Source organism: Apteryx mantelli, chromosome 19 (genome assembly GCF_036417845.1).
Source record: "Apteryx mantelli isolate bAptMan1 chromosome 19, bAptMan1.hap1, whole genome shotgun sequence".
Classification (NCBI taxonomy): Eukaryota; Metazoa; Chordata; class Aves; order Apterygiformes; family Apterygidae; genus Apteryx; species Apteryx mantelli.
The window spans coordinates 5,099,825-5,114,625 of record NC_089996.1 but is presented as its reverse complement, the minus strand read 5'-3'; the positions used below and the strand labels follow the sequence as shown (position 1 = coordinate 5,114,625).

The window sequence follows — 14,801 nt, the reverse complement described above, 5'->3', positions numbered from 1 at the left end:
GCCGTGTTTATGTTTCCGCAGCTCAAGGACGGGGAATTGCCGGGGCGCGCGCTTGGCCGGCCCCGTGGCACGCGCGCACCCGCCGCCTTGCCCCGTGACGCCCGCGCGAGGAGCGAATCCGCGGCTACGAAAATAACGTTTATCCTTGGGACGAAGGAGTGCTTAAGGTTAATGACGGTGTTGCTGTTTCGATGGCTATCTTCCCGCACGGTGTTTACATCCCTCTCGGCGCAGAAGCGGGGCGGGAAGGGGGGCGACGGGAGCGCGGGAGCCGCTCCACCCCGCGCGCTATTTACACCAAATAAATGTCCCCCGCGCGCCGGGCCGGCGCTGATCTTAAAAGCCCGGGCAGGCGACCGCGGCGGAAGCGCTCCGGCGGCGCGCGTGCAGCCGGCGAGCCCGCGCAGATGTTGCAGGTGGGGCTCGGCTTGTCCCGCCGCCCCGGCGAGGCGCCCGGCGCCTTGGGGTCGGCGCCGCTGGGCCCCGAGGGCGACGGCGCGGGCGCCGCGCGGGGTGAGTGAGCGCCGGTGGGCTGGGTTTGGGGTTGGGGTTGGGGTTGGGGTTGGGGTTGGGGTTGGGGTTGGGTTTGGTTTGGGTTTGGGTTGGGGTTGGGGTTGGGGTTGGGTTTGGGGGGGGGGGGGTGCAGCCCTCCTCTCCCGTGTCACGCCGCCCCGGGGGGACGTGTCCTCAGCCTGGGCGCCGTTAGCCAGCTGGGCTCGGGCTGCTGCACCCTCCCCATTCGGCGCGTGGCAGGACGCCAAGGACGCAGCTGGCCTCTACCTCCACCCCAGCTACGCGTGCAAGGTGGATTTGGAAAGTGCTGCAGCACTTCGAAGGGCAAATAACCCTGCTGCGACTCAGATGTTCATTTTAGACTGGTTTCCGCTGGCTATAAGCCTACGTGACCATACTGAGTGCCTGCCTGTGACACCCCCCCACACACACCGAAATTTTTTTAACCTGTTGGCAGAGATCCTCCAGATATTCAGATATTTTTTCGTCTAAAAATCTCCTGACACAAGGCATGCAGGTGGAAGAGAGGTGCTAGGTAAACCCCCGCCAGGGAAAAGGCTGCAGGGAGCTCAGCCCGTACCAGGCACCAGTAGAGCCCCACAGCAGAGTCCTTGTACATGCCCTGTCCAGGGGAGAAGCTTCCCTGGGATTCGCATTGGCCAGGAGAAGCCGTAGGTTGCATTAATCCCCCTGTTCATGCGACCATCTGCTTGAAGCAGGGAGTCAGGCTGAGCCAGGAACTGGTTAAAACTGCTGCTCTCTTCCCGAACCAGAACTGAACCTGATCTGCCAGCTTTGCTGAACTTGAGCAGGGGCCAAACTGAACCAGAATAACTTGAGCCACAGCCGGATTCAACCCAGAAGAAACCCCAAATCCCGGCCTGACTCCCCGGCCCTCCCACGCTGCTTCCCACTGCATGTCACACGCGTGGCCAGAACTGTGCTGTCCCAGCGGCAGGTCCCCTTTGGTCCACAGCAGCGAGGTTTAGCTTTGTGCAAATCCCCAAATAGCGAATCCAGACTCTCCATCCTCCACGACTAAATGCATTAGAGAATTAATGCGTTCTGCTAATCGACTTGATCCTTGCCAATTAATACCAGTCTAGCAGAACTCACCCACACGGAGACAATTAATATCATGTCGAACAGGATTCGGAGCTGAGCTCTCTTGTAACCCCAGGGAAAAAAAAGCCTCGCGTTTGCTCTCTAGGAGGAGCTCAAACTCTGCTGTTCCTCGCTGCGCAAGGACGGCAGCTTGCACGTCCCTGCCCGAGTGTGGAGTGCAAGAGGCTCCTCAGAGCCCTCCCGTGAGGCGATCTCTGTCTCCAGGCGGCTTTTCAAACCATCTCCAGCCCTCATGTGCGGTCTGCTAGATGGGTCTGTTCGGGTGCATCGGGTTACGTAGAGAAGGGGAGCCCTTTGCACCCCACAGACCTCTCCCCACACCCTTGGTGAGGCCCTTCTTGCTGCAGCACTATCTCCTGTATCCAAACCGCCTTGGAAAAGGTTGCACAGTCCTGCCTGCTCCGGTACCCAAGCGGCCTGAGGGTGGGAGAAAGCTGAGTTTTCCCAGCCTTGCGCGTCAGCCCCGGCACGAGCAGTGGGACATGGGCATCTCCAGATGTTTGCAGGAGCCAGTAAGAGCAGGGATAAATGGCTGAGGTTGGTTTTGTGTGCTCCATCCGTGCTCACAGTGGGCACCAGCCTGGTGCTGGGGTACCAGACTCAGGCAAGTTGTTGCCTTCCGCCCCTTCCATCCTCAGGATACAGGATGCCTATGGTCCCCCTTGGCCTTAGCACCACTTGGTGGCCCATCAGGTCCTCCCTCAGCCCCTGGCCAGGGCAAATTGCATCGCCGGCAGCATGTGGCCCTGCTGCCCCAGGTCCTGCAGGCCTGGACTGGGGCTGAGCTGCCGTCCAGCATCAAATTGTCAGCGATACTCCAGAGCCTGATGGCCTTTGATAGCCCTGTAATGCTGCTGTCCCATGGTGGTCCCCTGGGGACATGGACTGCATCCTCGCTGCCCATCTCAGCAAGTCACAGGCTGGGAAGGGAAGCTAGGAGCTTTTCAAGGGAGTGAAAATCCTCTCCCAGAGTGGGGAAGCAGCCCGGTCACCCATGCCATGCCCAGCCCGGCACTTTCTGTGCCCCCAGATAGAGGTTTTGCAACCATTCACCACTTTCTGCCAGTTCAGCGACTAAACCATCTCATGGAGGGCCAGACCTGGCGCAAGGGAAGCAGCAAGCAGAGGTCTCAGCCGTCGGTGAGATGGCACCCCAGGTGGGAGAGGCTGCGTCCTGCGCTGCCTCCCTGCAGAGCTGGCAGCAGCCATCGGGCTCCTGCCTTGGCCGCTGCTCCACGGGACGGAGCCAGCCCCGCTGCCTCCATTGCCCCAGGGGGAGGAGGCCGTGCTCAGCGCCGTTTCCCGGCAAGGTTCCCCGGCATGGCACCCCCAAGCACGTTCAAGAGGCAGAAATAATGTATTGCCTTCTAGCTAATGATCGGAAAGAGTGGCTTTGAGTCTGCTACTGCTGGGAGCGTAAATGCTGTGCCCAGCTATGCCCAGTGCTGCGGGGACAACACACCCTCGCCTCCAGGCCCAGTGTCCCCTCCAGACCAAGTCCGATATTTCAGCTGGGGGTAGGTAAAGGGTCTGCAGATGAGCGTGAGGAGGCGAGGGCGGTGTAAGCAGCTCCAGCCAGGCAAAGCCTCCTGCAGACCTTCCCTTGACATAAAACTTAGAAGTGCCGTCAGTCAGGGTGAAACGCTGTCAGCTGGGGCGGTGAAGCGTGTCGAATGAAGGGTCTTTGTCCTACAGAAATGTTTGGCTCATCTCCAGTCACTGTGGTGATCACGTCTGAGGCTGACACTTGGGATATTGATGATTCCTCTTGTCTGGGCTGTGGACAGTTTGTGGATTGGGATAGGATGCCAGACCTGGAGCAACAGGCAAATATCCCCAGAGACATCCTCACTAAGCCCAAAAGAGAGCTGAAGAAGCTGGCAAGAGAAGGCTACTGGGCAACGAGCCGTGCGCTGAGAGCTCAGGTTTACCACCAGCTCATCCAGCAGGTCGCCTGCCGACTCGTGACTCCAGATGCTCTAGTCTACACGGACGTAGCAAGTCGGCTCTTTGGGAAGCAGAGTGTGAGCTCCCATCCTTTGCCAGACTTCCTCGAAGGATGCTCCATGCCCACGTACTGCTTGACCCTGGAAGGGGTCATGGCATTGAAGAAGATTCTCATCTGCATCGGCAACCTTTTCCCCGACATAACCTACAGCCCAATCCTCCCCTCTCTGGTGGCTCTGCTGCTGCACTACAGTGAAGAGGAAGCTCAGTGTTTCGAGAACATCTCTCGTCTCATCGCCAGCAACACCACCCACACCAGCTACATTGACCAATCTTTCCTGGCCCACCAAGCCTCCTGCATGACTTTTGGGGATCTGGCCAACAAGCACTGCCCAGCAGCTCACAGACTGATAGCCAGTGCCTCTGAGAATGTCTTTGAGGTCTACTCCGAATGGTTATCTTGGCTCTTCCATGACCTCCCCTTCAATTACGCCATCCGCATATTTGATGTCTACCTGCTGGAGGGGCAGAAGGTCCTCTACCGCATTGCTTTGGCCTTGTTGAAGCAGTACAGGCTCTCAGTGACCTCCACAGAGCTCGAGGGAATTGACATCAAGACAGACCTGCAAGCTTTCGTGCAGAACATTGGTGAGCACGTGACTGTCGACAAACTCTTAGAGAGAGCATTTGGCATCAGGCTGTTCTCCCGCAAGGAAATCTGGCTTCTCCAGATGGCCAACAGGAAGGCGTTAATGGAGAGAGGCATGACCATGGTGCAGAGCAGGTAAGAGGGCCTATCGGTTTGTCAGCATAGGCAGATAGGCAGATTGGGGCTAAGCAGATAAACCAGGAGTTACAGTGGAGATAAACATGAGGGGAGCATCTGGGAGCTCCCTTGGTTTGGCTCTGCTAGGTGCCTTTCAGACAGTCATGTGGTTAAGGGGTACCATACAATTAGGGATAACGACGCTAAAAGAAAGCTCACGGCGCAGAAGGCACAAGGAAACCTGATTTGTGGGGGCTGCACCCATAAAAGCCCACATGCCCCTGAGGCACCCTGGCTCGGCAGTAACGGGCATCCTCCTTCGCACAGGCAATCCTTCCACCTGGCTGTGGACATGCAGAATTTCAGCTCCAGCATTGTAACAGCGCAGGAGATGCGCATCATCTGGTCCTGGATCCCCGAGCGGTTCTCCCTCTTCCCCCCACTGCTGCTCTTCTCCACCTCAGAAGACGGGTGCAGCCTGCAGAGGTAAAGCGCTATCCGCAAGTCACGTCGGGTTAGATGGGCCAGGCATAAAACTGGGTAAAGGCTGGCACACTGGTGGCGTAGAAAGGAGTCCTTACAACACGACCTATTTATGGGGTGTGTTTGAGGTCTCCTGGGGACTCTGCTGGCTGCAGCAGGGAGTCCCATGTCTGCCTGCTGCCACTAAGGGAACAAAAACCTTTCCCTCGAGATCATGAGCCTGGGAGTAGCCCAGCTCCTTGCTGGCACTGCCAGCAGCCTCCATACTGGCCCCGCTGTGTCCTGCCCCCCATCCTGACGTCCCTGCATGCTGCGTTGTGCCGAGCATGCTGCAATCAGCCAGGCCCAACCAGCTCGCTGTCCCCAATGCTCCTGCTCCATCAGGGCGGCACAGAGCCAAGGGCAGCTGCTGGATGCTGCGATCAGTGCTGCAGTTCAAAACTGAGCTGGAAAATGACTTTTCCATTGATTTCTCAATCCATGGAACAGCAAAACCCTTCCAGTGAGCAGATGTTACCTTTGCATGAGTATTTTCAGGCAGGAAACCCAAACGTGCTCCTCATAAGGAGCACGTTAAGCTGAGAAGTAGCATGGGCAGAGCAGGCAGAGCTCAGGTGTCGGGTGCATCCTGCAGTGGGGAGGCATCGAACCCTCTGAACTCAAGCTAAGAAAGCCCAGGTGTCATGATCAATGCCCAAACCTGCAAAAGAAAGACCAGCCTCAGCGCTGGGGATTGTCCAGTTGCCCCTGAGGGCACTTCACTTCCTTTGCTCATCCCAGTGTCTTGCTGGCTGTCACCTCCCAGCTCCCCTCTTTCGGCAAGCGCTCTCCCTCCTTGCCTGGATGGGACGCGCGCTGCCCTAGGACTGCCCTCCCGAGCCACAGACTGGCATAGCTGCCAGTGCCGGTGGCTCCCACCTGAAAAGCCACCACGGACATTTCATCGGCCTTACCCAGCTTGCATGGGATCAGTGCTGTCTCTTCTCTGTCCCCGCTGACGTCCAGGTGCCGTCTGAGTTCAGAGAGGGCTAAGCTGAGCCTAGGCAATGCTTTCCTGCGCCGCTCCGCAGCCTGCGCAAGTGCAGGGGAGACAGCACAAGAGGCAGCCGTGGGGACTGCCACTCTCCACCTCGAGCCAAGTGGCCAAGTGGCCTTTAACAACCCTTCCCTCCTCCGCAGCAACCCGGCTGCACTTGCTGCCAATGCCCCGGCAGCTGGAGTACATGATATTTTCTACTTTGCAGTCTTGAGAGGGTCCTTTAATGGTCAAGACCCATTTTGCACCTTGGTATTGCTCCCCATGTCCCCTCGCTGTCTGGGCAGGAGGGACATCTCCTTCGCATGGAGGCGATGAACACGGGAGCCACTTGGGTGAGTGGCGGAGGTTAGACGTAACAGCGAATGATTCAAGGGGAGGCTGGGCATCCCTCTCTGCAGTAAGCAGGATCTGGCCCTCTTCCCTCATCCCAGCTGTGCTGGCAGAGAGCAGGAGCATCTGTATCAAATCAAACCCAGCTGCAGTGAAATGCTGGGGGCAGACTCAGCCCCTGCCTACCTGATGCTCCTCACCAGTGCAGGTGCTGTTTTCTCTCTGTCAAACCCCACTCAAACAGCACTTTTAGATCAGTCTGCCAAATCCAGGGTGTCTCCACATCAGCATAAAAGGCCACCCGAAGCTCTCGAAGCAGGAGCCACGGGGCTGATCCTGGCTCCCAGGACCACTGGGAACCGTACAACGGCCCTGTGACACCCACTGCCACAGTTGTGGAGCAATTGCAGGGCACGGGAGCAAGCGGAGATGTCCCTGCAATGCTCAGTGCCAGGGCATTTCTCTACTGAAAGTGCTCACTGATGAGCTGGGCAAAGATGCTCGGACTGTCCGGGGACTGGACACTGCCTGTGCCATCAATCACTCCTGCTTCTCAGGGTGGATTTAATGTTTGGGCTGGTGGGACTGTAGCCCTCCGTTAGGAACATGAACATGCTCCCCTAACCCATGAGAGAGAAGCAGCTGCCGCACAGCAAGGTGTCCCTGCCATATCCCGGCCAAACACAGCCCCGCTCCCCTGTGTCGCTTTCCAGCAGGCAGCCCCGGGGCACAGAGCCCAGGCGTTCGGAGGATGGGAGTCACGCAGGGTCCTGGGCTCCCAACAGTTAAGAAATGCATCCAGATTGAAAGGAAGCTTACTTGGTAAACTCCCCCCATCAAGTATCCCCACCCCAGCCCGGTGCAGAGGATAGGACGGGAGGATTTTATGTTTGGATTTATCTGAGAAATTACCTGCTTCACCGAGCAAAAATGATGACTCGAGAAGGCCCATAATAAGCCAACTCCCCCACTTACTGCACAAACACCAGAGCTGCCCGAGCTAAGTGATTAAGTGTTTCTGCCACTATCCTTTTACGAGCTCACTCAGACAAGCTGCTCAACATAAGAATCAACCCAGAAAAGCAGCGACTGTTCTCAACTCTCCTTTATAGCTTCATGTCATACACAGTGTGTAAAACAGGTTATTTCAACCCCTAACCAAAGAGCACTTTCCCCCCACTAGTATAAGCTAGACCAGAAGATTTCCACTCCAGACGAGAGCAGCCCTGGGTTGAAAATGCCCTGCAGCGCAGACTCCACATCCTCTGGTACCCCAGCCTGGGCTTTGAGGGACGCTGCCTGAGCCCGCGGAGATGCAGCACTGCGAAAGGGAGAGGTGGTCCTATGCGGAAGCGAACAGGGCATCCCCCATCCCCTCTCCGTGGCTGCTGGAAGATGCCCTGCCATCCTGCCTGGGGCTGCGATCTTCCCCACCACGCGACGGGCAGCTCAGACTTGGGCCACTAGGCACAAATGAGCCCAACCGGGTGACAAATTCCCTGTGTCATACCATTAGCACAGCCAAGGCCATGACCGATGCTGCCAGGAAGACAGCGGACTCAGACGTGCCTGGGCAGAGTGGTGGGCAGGGACAAATCCTCCGTGTCATCTTGGTCACAGGCTGATGCCCGGCAGGCCATGCTTGCACCACGCCGAGTTAGAAATGCTGCCGTCATGTCTGCGAGGCAGCGATTCCCACTCCGGCAGCACCTCCCAGTGCTTTGGCCTGACCAGCTCTTGCCAACCCTCAGCATTTCCTGCACTAAATATCTAATTGCAAACAGTGCCAGATGCCCAGGCAGATCCCTCTGCAGATTCCCATCCCTGCAGCCGCCCCATCAGACAGACTGATGAAATCACACGGGGAAGGGTAGGCGTTTGGTAACACTCGCTTTTCCTGCAGAAGTTTGCCCACACAATCACTGCTAATTCACACCTCTCCTACCATGGACATTTCACGGCCACAGGAGTTGTTTTAACCCCTCTGATAGCTCCCTCCTTCCCTTATCCCTGTCTGTCCAGCACCCAGCTGCAGGCAAACCTGACTGTTTGTTTCTCCCTGTATCTGAAGGATATATAAGCCATTTATAGGCTATTTCGTGATGGGCGCCTGGCCCCAGCTCCAGGTGAGGAGCTGCCCAACACCTGGGCTCTCTGCGCAGCACACTGCGCCGGTCTCAGACTCGCACCGACCCAGTCTCCTTGCTCATCTCTGCAGGTTTTACTCATGCTGTGAAGGTTATGAACCGACTGTGCTGCTCATAAAAACCACAGAGGGAGAAGTAAGTATTTCCCAAGCAGAGAAGGGGGCTGGGAGCGTGGGTGCCGGCACGGGTAAGGGTGCCTACCCCCATCAGCACTTCCTGGAGCAGCAGTGGAGCGGCGAGGTCCTCCTCCTGTCCATGCTGCGGCTCTATCCACCCGGGAGTCTGCCCCAGCTTCTAGGAGAGACCAAAACACACACACAGACACAATGCGTGCTTACACCGGCTTCCCGACGGCCCTTGGAGCCCAGCCATAAATCCAAAGAGAGGGCCCAGGTGCAGCAGCCAGCGCAGCATCAGAAGGGGAACAGGCAGCTCAGCTGGTTTTGCAAGGTGAAGCCAGCCTGCTCCCAAATTCTGCAGCACCCATGGCACACAGTAGCACGCCTAAAGGGCGCTACTGGGGGTAAGCAAAGGAGGGGACAGAGAGATGGAGAGAAGTTATGAGAGATACTTTTTTTGCTGCAAATATAGATTAAAGCCTGAAGTGTTTACTCAGCAGACTTCCCCGAAGCCAGCAGATGCTTTGCCTGAGCGAGGTCTTGCTTTAAATATATTAAATGCAAAGATCTCTCCTTGATTTCAATAGCATTCACACAAGGGAAATGGAAGAGAAATAAGGACAGCTTCTACAATACTTGAAAGTCGTGAAATAACTGCAAAAATACCCAAGCCAGGCTTCTTTCCAGGGACGCTGAGAGCGGCTCATAAACCCATATTGTATCTCTCCACTCTTCATCAAATGGCGGAAGCAAGTTCTGTAAATTGTTCAGGCATCCTAAAGATTTATTGGCCTGCAAGTCCTGATTTTCCCAGGCCTGACACTTCAGCGTGGCGAGGAGATAAACACTCTACCACCCTCCAGGGCTTTGCACGTTACAAAAGGTGACTTACAAAACCCTGCTACCGACACCTTTTAGCTCATTTTATTCCTTATTTAGTACCAAGGGCAGATTTGATTTCCCACCCTTCAGTAGGTCTCCTCCAGCCGTGGTCATGTGAAGGACATCTGCACCAGGGTTGGCCTGACCGCAGATGGAAAAACTGGACAAAACATCTGGAGAGTGATGTTCAATCCTCTCCCTGGGACTGATTAAAACCCCTGTAGGTAACAAAAATGTGTTACCTGAGTCTCTACCATTTTTAAATGCCTTTTTCCTAAAGACTCATAAGACAAGTGACCACCTCTCCAATGGCCATGGGCACAGCTGGGGACAAGTGACTCCTAGACCCCAGTGTAGAGCATGTTTCAGAAATGAAATATCATAGCGTTAAAATAACCCCTTGAGCCCCACAATTATTCCTTTCCACCACCGGGAGTCAGATTTTGGCTGTTCAGAGACAAGTGCCTCTCCGGTCCCAAGGCCCAGGGCACAGGTTCCTCCTATGCAGCCCAAACGGATGGCCTCATCCTGCCCATGCAAAACGCTATCATCCCATGCCTGGGCATTGCCTGGAGCCCAACTGTGCCGGGGAACGTGCCAGCACTGCGAAATCGGCCCCGCTCAGTCAACTAGCGAGCGGCTTGGTGCAACTCTGAAATAGCGAAATGGCACCAACCCACTTAGTCGTTGAAGCCAAGCAATGGCTCTGCACACACGCAGAGAGCAGCGGTGTGGGGACAGGCTGTTTCTGTCTAAACTCTTCTTAATGCAGGATTTTGCTTACATGGCAAATTTTAGATCTCAGGTCCCCCACAGGGCTGGAGCATCCATGGCGTGCTCTGGTCCAGGCCTCCTCCTCTTGCCGATTCCCCAGCAGCCGCTCACTACTCCCTGTGCTCTCTCCCAAAGGTGTGCGGGGCATTTCTCTCCTCCGACTGGAGTGAAAGGAGAAAGAGTGGGGCAACATCGGGCTTTTTCGGGACAGGGGAGTGCTTCGTATTCACTGTAAGTCACGTTTTATTTAGGGGTTTATACTTACGAGCTTGTCTGTGATTACTTTTTCCTTCGCCCCTCTGACAGCTTAGGGCACGGCGGTTACACGCTGCTGCGTGTAGCAGCAGGCATCAAGCCACTTCTTTTACCTGGTCCTGCCACTGCCCCTGAGCTCTGCTAGGAGGCAGCAGCACTGACATCGCTGTGCTGGATCAGAAAAACCGGAGAACTCCTGTCTCGGGCGAGCCTGTGTGGCCTGAGCCCCTGGGGCAAAGTGCAATAACTCTCGACAGGTCTTGGAGCATCCTACAGGGGTAACTGCGAGCAGGGAGCGTTTCTGCCCTGTTTGCGTGGGGCAGCTCCTGCCTGAAGCAATCCCCAAACAGCCCTGGGGTCCCTGCAGAGGGAGCGGGGCGGATCTGTCTCAAAAATCCCAGGGGCAAAGTCCAGCATCCATCCAGCATCCATCCGGCAGTGTGGGTGGCACAGGTTTCCCTGTCCCCAGCTGTGCCTAGTGTGGACAAAACCAACCTCTTGGCCACCACCTCCACCAGAGCAGTCCTGGTGCTGCCAAGATGCCTTGTCCCTTCACTGCCTCCGGACCGGGCCTGGCACATAGCATTTAGCCCCCGACCAGCCTCGCCACGCAGTGCCGGCTTTCACGAGCAGCAGAGAGAGGACAGGGTTCACCGGGTTTCTCCTGCTCTCCAGGTGCGCCCTGAGATGGAGCGGTACGAGTGGGTATTCATCAAGAAGCCGGAGCTGGCCAAAGCGGTGCCGCGCTCGCGCCAGCGCTCACCTTCCCCCTCTCCCGCCTCCCTCCTCGGCTCTTCTCCAGGCGGCCAGGGCACCAGCTCCAACCGCCTCACCGTGCCCGCGCCGCAGAGGACGAAAGGCCGCCTCTCCCCTTTTCTGGCCGTTAGGCATTTCCTCCTGCCTTCCCAAACAGCCTCCATGTTCATGGCCGGGTCTCGGGAAGGAATCATTATTGGTAAGTACCTAACGGCAGGCACCCTCGCATGGTCCCACGCTCCTTGCGTGCTGCCCAACACATTGCTGCTTCGGCCAGGAAGGGCTTTGCTCCAGATCAGAATCTGATCTGCCCTGATGCCCCCTTGCACACAAAGACCTCCTGTCCTGGGTTAAGTAACCAAAACTCAGGGGAGATGACATCAGCCCCCTCTTCCTGCCAAGGATGCCCCTTCTGCCAGCCCCAGAGAGCAGGTCTCTGCTAGCCCTAGCTGTGGGGATGCAATGATCTTTTCTCATTCTCTGGCTCTCCAACCAGTTTAATAATTTAGCTCGTACCTGCCTTGTACCAGCTGCCCTGCAGACAACTCTCTAGGAGCTCTGCTTCCATGCTGATATCCAGGTTAGCCAAAAGGGGAGCTCAGGGCATTCCCACCCCAGCTCTGTGGTGTGGCCAGAGGAAATAAAGCAGAGATGGAGGCAGTCCTTAGCAACTTTATCGGCTGGGCCATTCTCTCCACTTGGGCAGCGAGGAGGTGAGAGCGGATCCCAACCATCTGGCGTGCTTTTGCAGGTGGAGGGGGAGGCCGAGCTCTGGCCCTCGACACCGAGCTGCTCTGGGGGCGCACGGAGCACTGCGAGACATTTGACAACCCTCCGCTCTGCCAGGAGAACTTCAAGGTGCAGCTCTTGGAAGCGTGGGGCTTTCAAAACACCTAGGCACCATGGGGCTGGCCCCTCGCCACGCTGCCTGGGGAGACAGGACTCCCCGCTGCACCGGGATCACCCTCGGCCTCACTGCCACAGCCTCTGCTGGCAGTGCCGGGGATGCCTCTGTGCTCTGCAGCCCTCTGCTAGCCATCCTGCCTGTCCTCCCCTCTGTCATCACCAGCAGCCACGGTCAGGAACAAGGGCAATGAAATGCCATGAATTGTACTGCAGGTGCTGCCTTCAGGGGGGCTGGGGAATAGCTTAGGTCCTGGCCCTCCTCCCACAGTTCAAACCCAACCTGGTCCTCCAATGCTGTTCCACTTCAGGATGTTGGGTGAGCTATTTTGGTGTTTTCTACACGTCTCTCACCTGTTTGTGTTTCTGGACTCTGCAGCAAACCTGTGACACAACAGCAAAGGCATACTTGGTGGGAATTTTGAGTCTAGATGAAATCCAGCACCAAGGTAGAAAGACTCACCATACCCAATTTCACGGTAGTCCCAAGCCCAATGCCACCATTTGGACCATATGTAGAATTTTGTAGCCCTTGTGGGTTACCAAGATTCACTTGGGATGATGCACTGGTCACCATCCAACACAGTGTGGGAGACTTTCTTATTGTTCTTGGCTGAAATTGCTGACCAATAATTAGCAAAGCTCCACTTGGTGTTATATTCATCTGCAGCCAACTAGCAAACTCTGCCTGTGAACCTTCCTTGTCATGCTTGTATAAAACTGAAGATCTGTATTCACAGCAAAGGGTTGATGCTGCAGGACTGCAAGCAGTTAACGCGTATGAGTCTAACCAACCCTGATTAGCTGGCATCAGGATAACAGAAGACATTTTAAAATATGAAACGTGAACATATAAATGTTGCTAGTTGAGACAATGCAACCCCTGCGGGAGGACTGTATATAAACCGCGTAAAGATAATTCTGGTTGCAGAATGAAAATGTGTATATGCCACGTCCAAATACGTTTTCCATTTGTGGTTTTATCTTTCATGTATTCCATTTCTCAAGCTATTCAGAGCAGGAGTTATTGCTACCTCGATGCAAATGGTTCCAGAGATGCCAGGAGAACATGGGGAGGAGCAGGCAGCGGTAGCAAACTCACCCAGTAGCCAGTTACGCAGCAGGCTTAGCAATTACTTGTTGTCTTCCAAATGTATCAAGGGGAGATAAAGAGACGAGGCCTAGCTATCTTATTGCCTATGCCTGACCTATGTTCACTGCGCTCACATGAAAGCGTACAGCAGAATTACTTGTTTTTCTTCATTTAAAGAGCTCTGCTAAGATATCCTCAGTATTTCTGTCTTTCTGTGGTCACGCACAGGACTCTCCGTCCAGCTGAAAGTTTCCCATGAGAGTCCCTCTTTCCTTCCCAGAGGCTGTTTCTCTTCTCCACCCAGAGACGCGCAGGAGGCACGAGATGCCTGGGAATGCAAAACCGCTCATTAGCGATCCAGCCTGATCTTCTCTCAGCAGCCGCTGGCTCAGGCTTCAGAGTGTTTCTGGGCAAGCGGGTCCCATCTAATGTATTAAAATATGAGATATTGGGATTGTATTGTTCAGGTCGTGGACGCCTTTGATGTGGTGGCAAAGCCTGCGAGTCCCTTTGATGCTGTATGTGCTGTATACCTCTGCTATCTGCTGATTCGAGCTGTAAATCACAATGAATGTCAGTGTGCTTATTACATTCGGTGCCTGTAATCTGATGAGCGTCTTTGCCATTTTTAAAAGGGATGCTATAGTACTTTCTTCTCTACACTTTATTCCATTACCACATAAAGTTCAAAACTCTTAGAGAATTAAAAAAAAAAAAAAAAAGCAAAACACATGAAGCAGAGAAAGCAGAGGGGCTTGGAGGCTCAGGGGACTTGTAATAGCATATAAAGAGATCTTTCATCTCCGTCACGCCGGCACTTGACTGCACTAAGGTCAGCAGGGAGCAAACTTTGCTGCTCTCCGATGGCTACTGGTGGCCTCGGTGAAACGAGCCGGCAGACAGCTAAACTGCCTCACGAAAAACGACCGGTGCTCCTGGCACCGCCTGACCGCTTTCAGCCGCGGCCGCAGCCGAGCAGCCTGGCCTGAAGGCCGCTGCGGACCCCGCTCCTCGCCTTTCCGGCAGCCGCTGGCGGGGCCGTGCCCTGCCACCTCTCCGGAAGGATTTACGCAGGCACTTGGCTTAGCCCGGCGCGTTTAATGTCCCGGTACGACCGTGCGGGTGGAAGGCTTCAGGAACACGCGCGTATTCGGATACGTGTCCACGGCGGGGCCCAGGCGAGGCAGCCCAGCACGCGCCGAAGCCAGAGCAGTTCCTCACTCGAGGCCTTTCCGTCCCGCTCCCTCGCACCGCCAAACACCTCAGGCTAGTGCAGCAAACCCAAAGCCCGTATGGACACGGGCAGGGTTAAGGGGAAATGGAGAACGGCTGCGCCGGTGACCGCACGGCAGGGCCGGGCCCGGAAGGGACCCGCGGCAGGATGCAGGCTGCTGCGTCGCGCTCGCCAGGGCCCGGGCGCACTCCCGCCCACCGGGGCACGCGCTGGCCACCGAGGGGGCCTGGCGGCGCCAGGGGCCCGCTCCCTCCACGGAGGAGCCCTTCCGCACCGCGAGCGGCGGCTGCCGCGGCGGGACGCCCCGCTGCCCCGGCCCCGCGCCCTCCCCCGTGGGCCCCCCCCGGGCCCAGCGCACCCCCCCGGGCCCAGCGCACCCCGGCCCCCCCGCCGCCTCCCGCCCCCCGGGCGCGGCCCCGCCCCCCGCCGCCTCCC

At 56.4% G+C, this 14,801-nt stretch overlaps 1 protein-coding gene across 1 annotated transcript; it reads left to right on the top strand.

Moving 5' to 3' along the window:
- The first annotated feature begins 3,335 nt into the window (after positions 1 to 3,335).
- On the top strand, positions 3,336 to 12,033 carry LOC106493185 (TBC1 domain family member 24-like). The gene is made up of 6 exons (XM_067308305.1): positions 3,336 to 4,369; positions 4,679 to 4,837; positions 8,422 to 8,485; positions 10,261 to 10,356; positions 11,056 to 11,335; positions 11,888 to 12,033. The coding sequence occupies exons 1-6, from the start codon at positions 3,336 to 3,338 to the stop codon at positions 12,031 to 12,033; spliced, it is 1,779 nt and encodes a 592-aa protein (XP_067164406.1).
- Positions 12,034 to 14,801: the final 2,768 nt, after the last annotated feature.

What these genes read in the sequence shown, in the direction of transcription:
- LOC106493185 (XM_067308305.1), top strand. Translation starts at nt 3,336, where the DNA reads ATGTTTGGCTCATCTCCAGTCACTGTGGTGATCACGTCTGAGGCTGAC. An exon ending in ATGACCATGGTGCAGAGCAG is followed by an intron (nt 4,370 to 4,678) that starts GTAAGAGGGCCT and finishes TCCTTCGCACAG; the next exon opens with GCAATCCTTCCACCTGGCTG. An exon ending in GACGGGTGCAGCCTGCAGAG is followed by an intron (nt 4,838 to 8,421) that starts GTAAAGCGCTAT and finishes TCATCTCTGCAG; the next exon opens with GTTTTACTCATGCTGTGAAG.